This window comes from Oreochromis niloticus, linkage group LG6 (genome assembly GCF_001858045.2).
Source record: "Oreochromis niloticus isolate F11D_XX linkage group LG6, O_niloticus_UMD_NMBU, whole genome shotgun sequence".
Classification (NCBI taxonomy): domain Eukaryota; kingdom Metazoa; phylum Chordata; class Actinopteri; order Cichliformes; family Cichlidae; genus Oreochromis; species Oreochromis niloticus.
The window spans coordinates 31,477,735-31,496,052 of NC_031971.2; the positions used below are offsets into that span (position 1 = coordinate 31,477,735).

Genomic DNA, 18,318 nt, shown 5'->3' on the forward strand with positions numbered 1-18,318 from the left:
CTATTTCTGTGGCTGGAAACTGATGAATATGGCAAAAAGTTCCAACAATAAGTGTTCAAATAAAGTAAGACCGCAATGAAAATGTGATTATGCTTTCAAGCTAATGTGTGAAGCAATTTTCATTCTTTTTTGTCCTGGTTATGCACATTTTTCATTTTTTTAGTGTTCATTTGGTTATTGTCAAAATCCTGGGTCACGATATACCTAGGTCATGTAAAATATTTTGGTATTGGCATATTTGAAGGCATATTTGTAAGGCCATCATGAACAGATGGTATAGGTAGAACTCCCTCACATAGGACAAATAGCCGAAATTAGTGAGAAAAATAAACCAAGGTAAACAATGTTAAAAGAAATGAAAGAAAGTACCATGTTTACGAGTGAAAGACAGAGTGAAACACTTATGTCACAGGAGCAAACTGTAGTCATTAGGCAATCCAGATTGCTCATGGGTTGATATGTGCTTTGTTTTGTTTTAAATGACAAAGTAATAAAATGTAAGGTGTTATAGAAACTTTAATGTGTATGAACTCTGCTTTTTTATACTGACTTCTCTTCTTTAATGGTTGAACTTTTAACTGGAAAGTTCACAAGGCAGGAAATGGCACCAGAAAGGGGATTTGAATGGGGAACTGAGAGATTTTAATATTTGCTGGCACCTATGATTAGATTTACAACCACATTAGTACATGAAGATGTGGTGCACTCAGTACCTGTTATTCATCCACTGCAGTAAGTTACATTTATTTATTAACAGCAGTCCATTTAATTTAGGTAAACAACTTATTTTTACATTGAGACTATTGCTGAAAAATGTAACACTTAAGAATAGATTTGTCTGGTTTTATGGATATAATTGTCTACAGGCTTGCCTGTCGCTATGTGCAAACTAATCTAAAAAATTCTTCTGTTTTGAATGGAGAGATACTGGATTAAACTCACTTTAAATGACCACATTCACACACCTTATGTTTTATTTTCATAAATATTTGCTCACTCAGTGCCGTGGGTGTACTCAGAATGTATCTCCTTAGCACTACTAAAAATTAGGCACTGAATGACTGTTGTTCACTTCTCATTATAGATAAAGCATGAGGAGTGCCTCATATTTTATTTTGCACTGAGAATTTTTTTAGATATCACATCACATTATAGACATTAGCAAACAGGGAACATACAAACACACAAACACATACACCGCGATCATTATGGTATGATGCTGTGATGGTGTGTCATTCTATGCTATGCATAAATTCCATTCAGTGCTCAATTGAACTGTCAGGCATGCAAATGTATACAATTTTGGGATTTGTATACACTCTATAGATGTTGGCATTACACTGTCCTAATCAAGTTTCATAACATCTCATCAAGATTGGTTCACTTGTCTAGGAGGAGATAGGGAACATATATACAGTACAGTCATTATAGCATGCTTCTGCAGGGAAGAGAGAACCAAAATTCATCTGCAGCGATGTGAAAGATTCATTGCTAGTTATTGCAAATACTTGATTCCAGTTTTTGGTCACCACTTACAAATATGTCTAAGCCAATCTGGGACAGATTACAATAATTCATCAAATATAATGGAGTTGTTGGCGATGTGTAACACTGCTGCTGAATTTTAGAAAGTTTTTTGTGTTTATTTAAAAAACAATGGGAATTACCCTGCTTCCTTAAAACCCATTTTAAGATTTGAAGGAACCATTAATTTCCTTGCTGTATATCCCACCAGGATATACAGCATATCCTGGTGGGATATACAGCAAGGACATTGGAATGTCGTTCAGACTGGAGAATTGTCGTTGGATGATGACAAGGAGAGGGAAGGTAGTCAGAGCCGAGGGGAATGAACTGCCAGAAGGCAATATTGCAGACCTAGAGGACAGCTACGAGTACCTGGGGATCCCACAGGCAAATGGGATCCAATGATCAGGTAACCTGGGATAATCACTCGGCCTGTCTATCACACCAGGCAAGGCCCAGGTGCAGGCTGTGTAAAGATGCCCCTGAGACAATCCAGCACATAACAGCAGGGTGCAAGATGCTAGCAGGCAGGGCATACATGGAACGCCATAACCAAGTGTCCGGCATAGTATACAGAAACATCTGTGCCCAGTATGGCCTGGAAGTCCCGAGATCAAAATGGGAAACAGTCTTTAGGGTGGTGGAGAATGGCAGAGCTAAGATCCTGTGGTACTTCCAGGTACAGACAGACCAACTGGACATCATGGTGGTAGACAAGCAGAGGAAGATGGCCGTAGTGATAGATGTAGTGATACTGAATGACAGCAACATCAGGAAGAAGGAACACAAGAAGCTGGAGAAGTACCAAGGGCTCAGAGAGGAGCTTGAGAAGATGCGGAGAGTGACGGTAACAGTAGTCCCAGTTGTAGTCGGAGCACTAGGTAGGGTGACCCCCAAGCTAGGCTCCAGGAATAACATCGGAGATCTCTGTCCAGAAGAGCGCAGTCCTAGGAACATCTAAGATACTGCGGAGGAGGAATTTGATATAATTTCTTCCATTTTTTTCTTGAAAAGCATAGGGAGGGCTTAGCCCTGTCAGCCCATTCATATCAGCTGTCCCTGTCTGTACCTAACTCTGTTTTCTTCTGTCTACAGTTTCTCTGAGCTGTGTCAGCAGCACAGCAGGGGTGATCCATGTGTCTGGATATGAGGGGGCAGATGTTAATGTTTCTTGTTCCTATGAGAAGGGATTTCAATCTTCCGAGAAGTACCTGTGCAAGTCAAACTGTGGCAGGAATGATGTTCTTATCATGACCACACAACCGAAAAACAACAAATACTCCATCTACGATGACAAAAAGGCTCAAATCTTCACTGTGACCATCTTCGATTTGCAGAAAAGGGATGCAGGGAAATACTGGTGTGGCATCTCCTTATTTGGAAATGACATCTACACTGAAGTCATAGTGGATGTTAAGCAAGGTAAACAAAATTACCTTATATAATTATTTACTATGTTGTAGTTTTGGGGGGTGGGGTTCTCTAACAACAGATGGATTTGTCGAAAGTAGCTAGAGCACACTGGAGAAGGTTTTCAAAACAAAGCATTGACATTTTTTTTTGCACTTACAGCAGTGACACTCGTCAGCTTGAGCAACATTTGAGCAACATTTGACCTTTCTGCACTCCATGTGTCACGATGAAACAGAGGTTTCTCTTTCATCGTGGAACATCGAAGGAAGCAAAGGATACACACAAAAATAAAAAGTAATACAGTACAGATATAAGCGTTTTGCTTAGATAAGAGTCAGCACACATTTTTGGATGAGAGTATAAAATTAAATGTGAAATGTGTTCTTTTTCTTTGCATTTACTTAGTCTGTATTTTAGCTTGTGACAATTTTTGTTGTTTATCTTTTTTACAGACAGCTGCTGTAACAGTGTGACCAAAATAAAAAGCTATAAAAAAGATTCAGTGACCATTAGTTGTCCTTATGAGTCTGAGTACCAGAACAACCTGAAGTACATCTGCAGAGGAACACGGCCCTCCATATGTCTGCAGCAGGCACTGATCACCTCTGACAACAAAGAAAATGGACGATTCAGACTTGATGATGACAAAGTGTTAGGAACATTCACAGTGAACATTACCAGACTGACCCGAAGGGATTCTGGTTTATACCTTTGCGGTGTCCAAAGAAACAGTGGACTAGATGTTTTCTCTGCTGTTGAGCTTCAAGTCAAAGGTAAGAGTTTATAGTTAGTCTCTTATGAAAACTAATATAGAAAGTATTTATTACATATAATGTATTTTATTGTTTCAGAAACAAGAAGCAAAAAAATGTTGCTGTACAGTAAGATTTATGTTCTCCTAGATAGCTCTTTTTTCTTTTGGGTTAAAGGGACTTTAACGTGATGTAAATCCTCATGCATTCAAAATTTCAATGATTTGTGATTATAAAATAGGAGTGCTCATCTAACTATTAATGAAATAAGGAACACAAGGTACCAAATGCTGATCAGTCTATAGATTTGGTGCTATTTCTGCTGTTTAGACAGACTGCAACATATGATATGTGGATATTATGATACTTCTGTGGAGATTTCATTCTCTTAAATATTTCTTTTCCTGCAGCGATTCACGTTCTGGTTTACTTTCTGCCCGCACCTCTGGTTATGATGCTGATACCGACAGTGGCTTGGATCAAGGTTTATAAATGCACCAAAGTGAGAGGTAAAACACACATATGCACACAAACACATATATAGATTTGTCCACACACAAGCACTTTAATTTTTTGTTTTCTGTGTTGCTCCAGCAGCTGACATCGGCATGAACAGAATCATGATAAACACTGAAGAAGCAGGAGAAGCAAAGCTTAAGGATCATGTGAGAGGAAAATACACGAGACAGTATTAGAAGCATTTAGAGTGTGCAATGTTTGCTGCACCGTACTGGCGATTTAGCTTGCTTTGACAGTGGTCCTGCAAATGTTACGTTTATTCTCAGGCACATCTTCCCACCATGTCCTCTAACATGTGTACATTATTTCAATATTACATTTCTGTAGACTCCTATTTACTCAATTTAGGCTAAAAAATCAGAGAAATAGACGCACCTGGTGCTAGTGAGCCAAAAAAATATGTTATCATCAAGAAATGATTATGCCATGTGTCCATCTTATTGTGACCTCTGAATTTCACAGTGAGTTTCCTTCATCATTGTAATCTTTCCTTCTATTTGTTTTTTAGACTTATGAAAACCAAGTTGTTGAGGCGTGTTTCAATTTGGATTCTTCTGAGCAGCGGAACAACTGGCACATCTATGATAATGATGATGGTGATCATGTGTATGAAGATATCCCTGAGATAGAAGATATGTGCTTTACTCATGAACGCTAAAACGACAGAACCAAAACAAACTGAACAGTATACAAAACTGTGATCAAATATGTGGTCATATTAATGCCTTCAGTACTAATTGTAAAAAGTCATCTTTATATCAGGCATAACCATTTCTCAGAAGTACACATCTATATTAAACTATGACATAATCTTATATTTTTAGTTTAGCCTGTCTTCTCCCAGCTGTACACCTGTTATGTACATTGCCTGTAGTTATGGGTTTTCCTCTGATGTAGCAGTTTTTAACACTTGTACTTCATAGTAGTTCTGTTCGAGCCCCATATTGTCAATCTTTTTAGAATACGTGAATGAATAAAGAATATTGTGGCTATGAAAACGAACTGAAATGTATTTTTTTTCAGTATTAGGTTTCAGGCTTTCTTGTACACATGATTTATTTATTTATTACTAATTACAGCAACACAAAAAAGAGCCAAACAAAGAAGTGTTGAACCTTTCAGTATCCTGACAGTGCTGAAGTGGTCGGGTATCGTTTACGGTGAGTCATGCACTTTTCCCTCTCGATGAACAGTGAGTGGGTTTTGCAGTTGATGTCTTTCTCCAACACCATGCGTGACTCCTCCAGACGAGACAGGGACTCTCTGGCTTTGCTCAGCTTCTGGTGTAGAGATGCCAGAATGGCATCAATCTGCTTCACCTCCCCTTCCAAACTACAGACAGAAGCAAAAAATCAGAGCAGTGAGAAAGACAAAGAAGTTTATTGTTTTGTGTATGCATACCTGAGCTGGGGTTCATCCCTGCACAGCTCCATGTTGGGTCTGAGGGAGCGAAGGTAAAGTCTGGACTGAGCTACTCGCAGTGGAGCTTCTTTGTTGTGAATGGCCTGCTGCAGAGCCACAATGTTTTTCTCCTGGGCACCAATTTGCTCCAAGAGCTACACATGAGATAATACAATCAATCATCAATTAATAACCAGTCATTTACTCTGTCTGTCAGTTTGTCCACCTGTTTGAGCTGAATATTGAGCTGCGTCTTGGCCTCATTCAGCTCCACACAGCGTTCGCTGAAGGCTCGGTCAACACTGGAGCACTGGACTCTCAGATCCTCAGCCGTGTCCTGCAGTACCTGCTCTACCAGCGCTCTAACACACAAGGATTTAAATTGTTTAAAGCAAATAATAAATAATGAACCAGGGTCAGTTTCAGATTCTGCTGCAGTATATGAACTAGTATGTGCTCTAACCTGAGACTGTTGGTAGCCTGTTCCTCCTGCACGGCCTTGGACAGGTTGTCTTGTGTAAACTTCGTCCATGATGGGTGGCTGGACACCCTGCAGCAAGTGAAAAAAGTTATCAGGACTGTTTCTCATATTGTTAGGTTTATGTAATATCTCCAGTTGCTCAAACTCACTGTTCTTGCATGGAAGCTGAGCTGGGATGGTGCTGCGTATCTGAACTCATGTTACTGTGTCTTCCGCTGTGGTCATCAAAATGGTAGGCCTGGTACTTATCAGACCAGTCCATCTCTAAAGTGTGCTTGGCTTCTCTGTTCAACCTGATGCACAGATACACATGAAACAAAAGTTTCTGTTTATAGTTATATAAATATTTCATGTTATGAAATTCTACGTGTTATGCAGTTTTACTCCCAGTAAACAGAGTTTAAAACTTACTTGATTTGACTGACAACCTGAGCTGTAGTTCTCTTCAGAAGAGCCTGGACGCTCCTGATCAAGTCCACTTCCTGCAAAATACAGAGTCATCTTACTGGTTAATGTGTTACTGCCATCTGCTGGATCTCATTATTAAATGTTTTTATTCTGAAAATATTACAGTAAAAGCTAAGATCAGTTCACATATGTTTAAATATCACGGAAGACAAGAAAAAGCAGAAATTCTTAGTTTGATGAAGTGAAATCTGCCACTGCAAGTTGATCAGATCAGACTAGTTCACATTTGTCATTAACTTAGGTGCGATTCTTTCCCTTTAAGTTGAAAAGCATTATTCCAAACTAAAATATCAATGTGTCTAAAATATCCCATTAGCAGTAACTGGTCAAATATCAAATTAAATATATTTTTGAGAAAATGTATCCAAATACAAATTTCACTTATAATTATAATTATACGTTCAGATTTTTGCAAGCCCACATTTAGGCGATATAATTTTGGATCATGAAGTATAGTCTATCACCTTGAACAACTCTTCTTCCACAGTGTCTCTGACCAGGTCGGCTCCCAGCCTTCTCGCCCTGCAGTTCAGATTGTCTGTGGCGATGGCATAGGGAATCTCGGTGGCATCCAGCGCCTTCTCCAGCCGCGTCTTCACCGCCACCAGTGACTCCGTATCGGCCAGCAGCTGCTCGATGTGCCGCTGCAGCTCAGACTTCCAGTAGTGGATCTCTTGTAGTCTTTCTCCCAGAAAACGTGTTCCCTCGGCCTGTGTCTTAAAAGTGGATGCATCGGTGTCTTGGTACAAAGTTCTGGACGCTCGCTGGAGGCTCGTAGCTTCGTGGCAGTTGGTACCGGCTTGCTGAAGTAAGTTTTGGTAGTTGGAGAACCATTCAGTCGGGGTGTATTTAGCCGAGCGGTACCCTGCTGTGGCTAAGCCTGAGGACGGCTGCGGGACCTCCACAAGGTGATCTTTCTCCGGGACCCCCTGAGCTACAGCTCTGCTGTCATAGTGAGGCCGTGATACTACAACATCCGAGCACATTTCTTTTAGCAATTCAAATGGCCTACAAGAAAAAAGACTTGATTTATTTGGGCTGATTTAAGCAGATTTAGTCCCAAAAGTAGCAGCACCAACATTAACAGTCCGGACCAAGCTGTAGGTTTGTTTGTTTGGTGTTGCCTAGTTACACATGTTGGCTCAGATGACACGGCTAATCATCACATGCTAGTATCAGTCAAACAACAAACCTAAGTATATTATAATACGATAATTAATAATAAAGCTCTGGGACCAATTCAGTGTATAACAGAAGAGAACCATTTTAAATCTCTGTAGTATAGTATACAGAATTTATTGTTTAGTTGCTAAATAGAGAGAATAGAATAGAATAGAATAGAATAGAATAGAATTGCCTTTTATTGTCATTGTACATGTACAACAAAATTATGGGTGAGTGCAGGAATAAAGTATAAACAGTAAGACAACAAGAATAAATAACAAACAGGAGAAATATATGCAATATATGCAATCAAGAAGAGTGCTTGGAAGTGCAAGGAGTTGGTCTGAGTATAGAGTCCAGTTTGGTGTTGAGGATGTCTGGGGTTATGGTGTTGAGCCTGAGCTGTGGTCCACGAAGAGCATCCTTAGCTCTTCCTGTTCTCCAGATGATGATTATTTGTGAAATCATCATGTGAAAACAGATGGTTAATTTGGAGAAACAATAAAATGCAAAGAAGGGAATACTTTATCACTTATATATAGTTTTGGAAAAAAAAACCAAAGGGGCAAAGTAGATATTTATTTCATTTTCTTGGTAGGGAGACTTTTGGCACTTTATTTTAAAACAACAACTTGAAAGTTTTATGGCATTTTATAGCATGCAGCAAATTTTAAATTTTTTTAAAATCTAAATCTGAGTCTAAGTCTGGACCCCAATGTTGCATTAAAAAAACAAAACAAACAAACAAACAAAAAACTTTCAGTGGCAATTTTGACAAGATCTCCAACACCACTGCAGAAATGAGGCGCCAAACAATGATAGAGCATCCAACAATATCAGGTAGAAAACACTGATGAGTTGCTTTGTATACATACATTTGTGGCTGTGCAACAGGGGACGTTAGGATTTTCGAACTTTGAAGACTTAGCCCAGCCCTGAAATCTTTAGGATTGTCATCGAACAGTTGACCTGTTATAACAGTACAGACATTCACTAATATATATGTATACACAAGGTGTGTAATATGACGTATGGCCTCCTCTGGAGGTGTCATCTATCTGCCCATGGACTGCACATGTATCTGGATCTGTTGTTGCCCTTGACTTCTGCATGAGAGCGACCTGCGGTTGTGCAGTAGCTTCTGGCTGCATCTGGCTTTGATGAAAACGTTGACCCAGCAATACAATAAGAGGCATATCAGGATGAAATTCTGGTGAAGGCAGTATTTGGATATAGTTCTCATCCAAAAGCTATTGGCCTAATGAAACAGTCCCAGGACACCAAAAATAGCACAAATACAGATTAAATTATTGACTTTTGTAGATAATTTACAATTTGGGTTTTCTTTTTTTTTAAAAAACTTTTTATTTTGTACTTTTCCAAATTTATAGTACACGCAAACAAAAATATGAAAAAGGAACACAAAAGAAACAAACTCAAAGTTATAAAGCATACCTAATCTGTGGGGAAAGGAAAACAAAGAATAATTATACACATATATATAGAGATGGGGCCAGGGAATACCCAAAGTACTGTCTTATCAATCCCGTCCCAAAAACACCATCCACCCAGCCCCTTACTCCCATATGAGGACTGCCAAGCAAAGCCCGAATTCCGGTCCTCTCACTGGTATCCATCCACAATCATAACATATTTGAACCCAAAGCGGGGAATAGAAGGACCCCATTCTCTCAGGGCCCGGCCATCCGCCTATGCCTCAAAGAACCAAAGACTAAAATTAATTTGAATTAGACAAGAGAGAGGAAGAGAAAAAAAAACAACAACCAAAAAAAACCAACAAAAAAACAACGAGGAAAGGTCCCTGCCTTATGGAACTGAATGAGTCTTGTAGGCTATCCATTTTGTCCACTGTTTTCGGTGTTTGTCAGATTTCAGTCTCAGAGTGTAGGTCATTTTCTCCATTATATATATTTCCTCGATTACATCAGTCCATTCTTCCAATTTTAAAGGGTCACTTTTCAGCCAGTTTTTTGTTATTACCTTTTTGCTTGACAACAACATAATTTTAAACAAGTAATGGTCCTCTTTTCTTACATTTTCCCATATTCCAAAATACATTACTCGTGCCTCACACGGCACTTCGTACCCCAGCACTCTCTTCATTGTTACTGCAATGCTTTCCCAGTAAGGTTTGATATGTTTACACTTCCAAAACACATGAGAATGATTGGCGTCCCAGTCTCCACATAATCTCCAGCAACGTTGGGGTGTTTTCAGCTGCTTGCTTTTAATATAAGGAGTAATAAAGAACCTAATCACATTTTTCCAGCCATATTCTCTCCATCGTCTAGAGCTGGTGGAATTATGCTGTGTGAGACATATGGATCGCCAGTCATCCTCTGACAAATCAAGATGTAATTCAGATTCCCACTTTTGTTTGATATATAATGTTTCATTCCTATTCAAATTTTGCAGACCATTATATAATTTCGATAAAATTCTTGATGGAGGATTTTTATATGCACCTGTTATTATTTCCATTATATGGCTTCCTTCTCTCAAGAGCTTCTTCCTAATTTCTGTACTGTAAAAATGTCTTAATTGAAAGTACCTAAATAAATCTGATTTATCCAGTCCAAATTGTCTCTGTAGATTCTCGAAGGATTTGAATGTTTTCCTGTCTATGAATGTGCACATTGCTGTAGTTCCTTTACTGACCCATCTTAAAAATGTACTGTCCCATTGTCCACTTTGGAATTTTCGAGAATATGCAGGCCAAATCAGCAATTTACAGTCTTCTATAATTCTATATTTCTTCGCTATAATCCACCAGAGTTTAATAGTGAATTCAGTAATGAGATTTGCGTTCGTAGACTGTATAGTTTCTTCTTCCAATCTTGCTTGTGGATGACATGATGAGCAGTAATTTATCTCAATATGCTTCCATTTTGAGATATAATCCGGTGAGCACCAGTAAACAATATATCTCAGCTGGGCTGCATAGAAATATTCCTTGAAATTCGGGAGGGCAAGTCCTCCTTTTTCTTTTCTTAATTGGAGTATTTTAAATCTTATTCTTGGCTGTGCCCCTTTCCAAATAAATCTACTAACTAATTTATCCCATCTAACAAATTGTGCATCTGGTATATGGACTGGCAATGAAGTGAACAGATACAGTAGTCGAGGAAGCACATTCATTTTTATTGCCTCTATTCTTGAACTGAGGTCCATGACAAGTGGAGCCCATTTAATCAAATCTTTTTGAATTGTATTACTAATCTTTACATAATTTGCCTCGTATAGTGTACTTATTTCGCTAGTTAGATAGACACCTGCACTAATTTCAAGTATAATGTAAATTGTTTTCTGTGGAATGCATTTGTAGCCCTTGTTTGGAAGCTTTTATTGCACAAATATATTTGATACCCAGCTTAATCTGTCCTTGAAGCTGTATGATACACATCAGTTAGTTAATGACCTCTTATTTCCTGCTTCTAAACTGAGATAAAACCGAGGTTATTGTACTCAGACCTAAAAATATTAGAAACATGGTGTCTAACCAGATACTACCTCTTGCCCAGTGTTGGCTGGCATGGCTTCAGCACTGATGAGCCAAGCTCAGAGATGAGTGGTCATCTGCTGGGACTAGTTGGTTAGTGAGGGGAAAGACAAAGAAGAAAGAAAACGCTGTTAAGCAAATAATAGAGGAGGGCATTTGTAATAGGATTTGTGATAGACAATGGACTTTAGCTTTTGTACATCTGCTGCACTAAGTTCCTCTTCTATACGTCATAAGAAAGTTTTATGCTTTTTTTGCATGACAATATCAGTGCATTGGTCTGTTGTGAATGCTATGGGTATGTTATGATTAAAAAAATACCTTTCAATATGTAATATTTGTACTTATGAGCTATAACCAGGACACACAGCAGTAGCAGTAGCAGCAGCACAGAGCGTGCAGCAAAAACCACATAGACTGTGGCATCTGAAAAACAGAAGCCAAAACAGAACAGAGTAAAAAAATACATCAATTTCAGGACCAATACCAAATGTTTACCATAATGTGGGAACATAGTTTACCTTTAATAGACTTACCGGGGACATCTGTTGAATTTGGTCCTAGGATTTCCAATATAGTGGTAAAATTTTCAGTGGTGGTGTGCTGCAGAAAGACTGCCAGAGGAAAAATACTTAGCAAATTTAGTTTAAGTCCAGATAGCAACAGGCCTCTGTGCTTGGTAGCACTCATATGTCAGTTGACCAGTTCACAGTTTTGAATCACACTGAAACTATTCATTCAATTTACTTCAGATCTATAGCTACTTACTTCTTATAACAAAATATCCAACATATTGTACAACACTGTACTATAACATGGTATATTAAGTCACTGAGGTATCCAGTTTGACTGGAGTTAAATAGAAGAGAAGAAGAGAATAGAATAGAGGAGAGGAACTGCTGATGTAAAGGCTGATGTTGAAGGACAGGTATTAGTGACTAGGGCAGAATAAGCAGCCCTTATGGTCACCAGCACCAGTTCAAAGACTTCATGCTCTGTTGCAAACAAGACTCTAAGCAATGCTGTGAAAAGCTAAGTATATGCCTTGATTCTATAGCTCGTAGAACAAACATGAGCAGCAAGAACTTGGAAGTAATTGTTTTCTGTATGACTCTATCAGCGTCTCACACTGTTGTGGAGCAATATTGGCCCACTCTTCTTTATGTTGTTGCTTCAGTTCATTCAGGTTTGCAGGGATTTGTTTATGCACAGCTCTCAGATCCCACCATGACATTTCAATTAGACTAAGGATTAGACTATCTATTGCAGTTACTTGGCTTTAATGTGCTGCAAGTGGTGAAATGATAGTTTTATGATTTGTAAAAATGTTTTGTTTAAACAAACAAATTTTCTCTATTTAGTTTTTGCATACAGTGTACAGTAGTGGTATGGACAATGATTTGGTAAGATGAGCTAAAACAAGGTGTAAGACTGTCTCCCCCCCTATGCTGCCAGGAGCGGCTCACCAGCAAGAAGCTGTAAGTAAGAAAGTTATCGGCTGTTGAAAACAGTTTGTAAAATATTCAGAACTGTGCGAAACCATACACTATACTTTCCAAGCTGCTGGCTTATGGTTTTCAAGCTTATGTTTTCTGCCTATGTGATGAACAAACAGTTGCAGGGTTTATGACAACAATCCATGACACCCATGAGCCTTGGGGGAGGGGTGGCTATATGCAGATGTGGTGCTAAGAAGTCTGTGAACCTTTTTTAGCACATAAACCTAGATAATTTAACAAGCAGATAAAAAAGCTACAGTATAGTTCAATATCTGATAAGCTTTGAATGAAAAAAAAAAGGGTTTGGTTTATTATTTGGGCAAGTGGCCAGAAGATGTTATCTCTTTGTCAAAGACAGCAACACATTTTGTTCTCAGCACTCCTATTTTAGCAGAAGTTTGTTTCGTGTGAATGCCATGCAACTAATTTTCACATGTCAGATAAGAGAACATAGAAATGGTGCTAGTATAGCTGTAAATATGTTGTTTTATTCATTTTTTACATCTTATGCCTGTTATTCCTGCCTATCTAGCAAATAGATATTTTAACAAAGGCAAAATAGCCACAGATTACAGTTCTATATTAGTTTGATTAGTTTAAGTAATCAAAGAAAGAAAGCAATAACTAGTCAGGAAACCAACAGGGCCCAACATTTCTTGCTCTGTGTAGTACTGTTTTGTCACTATTCTGTGCACCTATTCTATTCGTAGCGTGAAACCCATTATAATTGGTTTTCTTATTTTCTAATGACAACAGAACTGCCAGCAATAGCCCATGTTTGTACAGAGGGGACCAAAAGGAGGAATTTACAGCTCAATTCACTTTATTCACATCTACACATGTTCATCTTACCTGACAGTTGAATCTTTGTGTAGTTTCCAACTCTGAACTGTGAGTCTGACCCACACCAGTATGTCCCAGCATCGGCTGCTTCCAGCTCTGTGATCCTCACCAAGAAAGAGTTGGAGGGAGCAACATCTTGCAATGTGAATCTCCTTTGACTGGTTACGTTTGTGCAATTGTTGTGATGGTCGCCCTTACAGAAATGCTTCTTGTAATCCCCGTTTTGTGCAGGATAAGGACACCGCAGAGTTAATGGATGTCCTACTGTGCCATTTATTTTAGTTGAGTTGAAACAGCACCACTCTGTCAGATTGAAAGACAAAAGATATTCAATACTCAAAAAATATTCAACTTTCTTGGAGAATGTTTGACAGAAACCAGTGCTATCTTAGGGCTGATGTAATGAGGTATAACTATGACCTCTCACCTTGGATCTCCAGCTCAACAGAAGTGAAAATGTCCAGCTCAGAGTTTCTGTGGACACCACAGAGGTATGAGCCTGAATCATTACGAGTCAAATTATTAATGGTCACTGTGAATGTTCCTGTCACTTTGTCATCAAGTCTGAATCGCCCATTTTGTTTGGTGTCAGAGGTGATTAGTGCCTGCTGCAGACATGTGGAGGGCTGATTTCCTCTGCAGATGTACTTCAGGTTGTTCTGGTACTCAGACTCATACCGACAACTGATGGACTCCAAATATCCCTCATAACTTTGGATTTTGGTCACAGTGTCACAGCAGCTGTCTGTCAAGAAGGTAAACAGTATCAGAAGATGTGCTACTGCTACAGAATAGCTAGAAAAGACAGGTTTGTATTTTCATGTCATTTAATAATTCAGACTCTTTTTACATATAGGTATGCTGTCAGCCATCACCCTTTCTATCCTGAATTTACAGTTTTCAAACTTTAAATTCCAAAATCATTTTCAGTGCGATCACATTATAAAACTTTGTAAGATGTTTTCTAAAGTTCCATTTTTTTCCAACAGCTACTGCTTCTATGACAGTTTAAATGTATTTGTAAATGTATTTGTATGTATATGTCGTGTAGGTATATTTACAGTTTTTAAGTGTTGTTACTCTTCTTCAGAGGTGGCAAAAGTAAAGACATTTTTTACTTAAGTAGAAGTACAGATACTAGTGTTGAAAAATACTCCATTAAAAGTGAACTTATTTAAGTACACCTTATTGTACTTAAGTACAGCTACAGTTCTGTATACATTGACATTTGACCCCCCCAAAATACATGTCAACGGTCACATTTTTATTTAAGACTTTTTTATCTACTAATACAAGTGTGTCCATATATTTATATATATATATTTAGTCTGTTAACATTTTTTTCGCTATATTTTATAAATATTTGGTTTTTTTTCTTTTACTGTTTTTTACTGTACTATACTGCTGAGTGACTTGTCTTCTGCTCGTCAAATACATTTCATTGCAATGTTGACTGTGCTAACTTGCATATGACAAATAAAACTGAAACTGAAAAATTGAAACTATTATCCTGAAACTGTTGTCGTTACCTTTAACTTCATTCATTATGAATTGTATTCGCGTTCAATGTACAATTAAATTTTGTCAAGCCTTTATTTACCTGGTAACAATTTCAGCCTGACTTCAGTGTAGATATCCCACAAAAATTTGCTCACTCCACACCAGTATTTCCCAGCATCCATAGAACGAAGATCAAAGATGGTCGTTGTGAAGATTCGTGCTGTTTTGTCATCATGGATCCTGTATCTGTTTTTCACTGGATTTGATGTTGTAATAAGAACATCATCATTGCTGCCACAGTCATTCTGACACAGGTACTTTTGATATGATTCATAACCCCCATAATAGGAACAGGAAACTTTAACCATACTCCCCACATATCCAGTCACATGGATCACCCCCACTGCGGTGGTCACACATCTCAGAGCAACTATAAAAATAATGTGAAAACATTATGTTTTGTCAGCTGGCATACGAGTAATGTAAGTGCTTTTTAAAAAAAATAAGAAATAAACAAACCCGACAGAGTGTGTGGCAGAGTGTGCTCCATAATTCTAAAACAGTTAAATGTACTATTTAATCTACACCTGCCTTTAATCTTTGTATGTTCATTATCATCTAGTCATTTAAACAACTTACTGCAGAGGGTAAACAGCAGGTTATGAAGGTTCCACATCTTTCCTTTGGCTCATCTAAATATAATTATGCACACACAGTGGTCATTTCAGGCAGAACTAGACTGTCAGCACATAGGGGATGGAACATTTTAGATGGCCCTTCCTTTAAAGGCGTTTCAATAATTTGTAAAATAGCTGACATGTGCCATCTAGTGGTGAAAGTATTTAGAAGTATTACATAAACAGCGCAATTAAAAATTCACTATAATTCTTTAAGTATATTTTGGAAACTGTACTTAAAGAATTGAAAATACAACACCTTCAGTGCAGAAAAATGACCCATTTGAGTTTAGTAATTTCTTTTTATTATTACTCATGTATTAATACGGAAGCAATATTAATCTGCTAATTGTGCTTTGGAAATGTTTTAATAATTGATCACCATAGTGGTTTGTTCTCCCTTACAGAAGCCTGTTTAAAGCAGGAGGGCTATATTAGATTGAAAGAACAGCTATGAGTCACACTAATTTTCAGAATCGTTGAAGCACAGGGCTGGGAGGTGGGCCCACAGCAGCAGCACCGCCCGGCTCCACAGAGTCCGGGGGAGCCCACCCTACCACAGAGAAAACTGCACCCACCCCAACATTCACTCATCTCCCAGACTACACAAGACAATAGACACCCAGGTTGAGTTCTTTCTCCACCTCTCCTAATCTCTCCCCCACCTGCACGATGAACTCCTGGAGACCAGAGAATTTCTGCAATGATGTAACAGCCTCCCCACCAGTTGAAGAGCCTCCCCCAGTTGGCTCGATGCACCAGAGGCCCCCCGCGCCAGGGCTCAGCCCCCATGCACCCACCTGCCCACAATCTCGGCGACACACCAACCAGGCCCCAAGCCCCCAAGGCCCAGCCAGGGCCCCAGCCCGGAGACGGAGCACCCCCAGAACCCCATGTCCACCCCGAACCCACCCAGGGGCAGCCAAGCTACCAGGTCAGTAACCCACGTCCGTCAGCACAGACCCTCCCCCAGCCCCGCTGCACACAGCCACAAGGAAACCATCATCTAAGAGCCACCAGAGCCCGTGACAGGTCATGGAAGACGCTCCTGGGGAATCCCCTGACGCCCCAAGCATGTCCCTATCCCCACACCAATCACAACAGCGAAGGTGGGACCAAACTACGACCCCCCACCCCCACTAGGTGATGGAGCTGATCAAAGGAGCCCAGAGCGATTGATCTGATGTGGTGGCAGAGTCTGTATCAAGACTAATATAATCTATTAGATAAGATTCTATATTGGTTAGAATTGAGATTATTTTTATTTTTCCAGTTCATGAGGACTGTTTTCTTGGCAATGCATAGGGCAGTGAAAACCATATGGGCTATATTCTTTTCTGTAGTGACATAATTTAAGTTGCCCAACAAGCACACTAAAGGGGAAGTTGGAATGTTACATTTCAGACACTTTATTAAGTCTTTACATATCTCGCGCTAAAACTTCTGAACTGGTGGACAGAACCAAAGAGCGTGGATGTAATTGCCCGGTGTATTGGCTTGACAGTGTGAACAGTTGTTGGAAGACGTAAAGCCCATCTTGAACATACGGTGAACTGTATACTGTACTCTATGTAGTATTTTGTATTGAATTAATTGAAGACTGGGATTTCTAATTAAATGAAAGTTTTTTTGCACATCTGCGACCAAAAATTTTGGTCTAAGTTGACTGATAAATCCGCTTTTTAGAAAACATTCTGTATATTCTGGAAAATAATACAATAAATAATTAAATTTTCTTTCTAAATAACAAATTATGTGGTATATTCTCTCCCTAATACATCTATAACTTTGGTATACTCCGACCTGTATTTCGTGTGGCACTAACTCACCAGCAGGGGGCTCACTGTGACACTGAAAGTGTGACTTTGAAGGAAGTTGATTATTTTGGCTCTTTTGAAGAAGATTAAAGAATATTAAAGCTCATGATATTGGTCTGCTAACAAACAAACAAACAAACAAACAAACAAACAAACAAACAAACAAAAGGCCCCTGGCTGTTATACTTTGACTCTGTTTTTCAATCCAAATTGAAAGTCTGTCTGAAAGTGAGAGACTTTCAATTGTGTTTGAATGAATTCAAAACAAAGACAAATAAAAACTGTTAAACTAATCATTATTTGCCCACATATCTTGCTTAATTTTTCTATGCTTATTTATACACTTTATATAATTTATACACTTTACACTCACTCACTTACACTGTTGATAATTTGCATTTATGATTTTCCAGAATTTTATAATAACAGAGAAGATTTTGAAAGCTAAAGCTTGGACCACAGTTGCAAACTCTATTCATCTTCTATTGGTTTCATGTAAATTTTCATCACAGTAGATTTCTTCTGTTGTGGTCATGTTTTCGTTGTCACCTTCATAGATGTTACAGGAACTTTGTTGTTTGTAGTTCAACACAGTGGTTTGCTTTCCATAAGCCTGAAGAAGAATCAACACAGAAAACAGAACAATAAAACATATGTGTTGCAGAGACCTGGGTTGTTAAGTTTTTTTAGTTGCAATATATATTTATATCTGTCCAGAATCATTGAACAATAATAAT

The 18,318-nt window shown here is 38.6% G+C and overlaps 2 protein-coding genes and 1 long non-coding RNA gene across 4 annotated transcripts; 1 reads left to right on the forward strand and 2 right to left on the reverse strand.

Annotated features, from left to right (window-relative positions):
- Positions 1-703: 703 nt before the first annotated feature.
- On the forward strand, positions 704-5,189 carry LOC112847193 (polymeric immunoglobulin receptor). The gene is made up of 4 exons (XM_025908320.1): positions 704-732; positions 2,623-2,949; positions 3,393-3,713; positions 4,103-5,189. The coding sequence occupies exons 2-4, from the start codon at positions 2,778-2,780 to the stop codon at positions 4,234-4,236; spliced, it is 627 nt and encodes a 208-aa protein (XP_025764105.1). The 5' UTR covers positions 704-732; positions 2,623-2,777; the 3' UTR covers positions 4,237-5,189.
- tekt4 (tektin 4) lies at positions 4,234-7,686 on the reverse strand. Of its 2 annotated transcripts, XM_005460518.3 has the most exons (8): positions 7,026-7,686; positions 6,505-6,575; positions 6,243-6,386; positions 6,076-6,162; positions 5,839-5,974; positions 5,613-5,767; positions 5,327-5,543; positions 4,234-4,322 (listed from the first exon to the last, which is right to left on the reverse strand). In XM_005460518.3, the coding sequence occupies exons 1-7, from the start codon at positions 7,545-7,547 to the stop codon at positions 5,330-5,332; spliced, it is 1,329 nt and encodes a 442-aa protein (XP_005460575.1). In that variant the 5' UTR covers positions 7,548-7,686; the 3' UTR covers positions 4,234-4,322; positions 5,327-5,329. The 2 variants fall into 2 exon arrangements, with proteins under 2 accessions (XP_005460575.1, XP_003455835.1); XM_003455787.4 differs by having other exon boundaries at positions 4,234-5,543.
- A 236-nt stretch (positions 7,687-7,922) lies between these two features.
- LOC109202479 (uncharacterized) lies at positions 7,923-14,096 on the reverse strand. The gene is made up of 6 exons (XR_002062413.2): positions 14,015-14,096; positions 13,597-13,890; positions 11,782-11,859; positions 11,567-11,671; positions 11,257-11,331; positions 7,923-8,880 (listed from the first exon to the last, which is right to left on the reverse strand). It is a non-coding gene; the product is annotated as an uncharacterized LOC109202479 (long non-coding RNA).
- Between the last annotated feature and the right edge of the window lie 4,222 nt (positions 14,097-18,318).

Coding starts and splice junctions, on each gene's coding strand:
- LOC112847193 (XM_025908320.1), top strand. CDS start 2,778: ATGACCACACAACCGAAAAACAACAAATACTCCATCTACGATGACAAA. Junction 2,950..3,392: donor CATAGTGGATGTTAAGCAAG/GTAAACAAAATT, acceptor TCTTTTTTACAG/ACAGCTGCTGTAACAGTGTG. Junction 3,714..4,102: donor TGTTGAGCTTCAAGTCAAAG/GTAAGAGTTTAT, acceptor CTTTTCCTGCAG/CGATTCACGTTCTGGTTTAC.
- tekt4 (XM_005460518.3), bottom strand. CDS start 7,547: ATGTGCTCGGATGTTGTAGTATCACGGCCTCACTATGACAGCAGAGCT. Junction 6,576..7,025: donor TGGAAGAAGAGTTGTTCAAG/GTGATAGACTAT, acceptor TGTATTTTGCAG/GAAGTGGACTTGATCAGGAG. Junction 6,163..6,242: donor TCAGCTTCCATGCAAGAACA/GTGAGTTTGAGC, acceptor CACTTGCTGCAG/GGTGTCCAGCCACCCATCAT.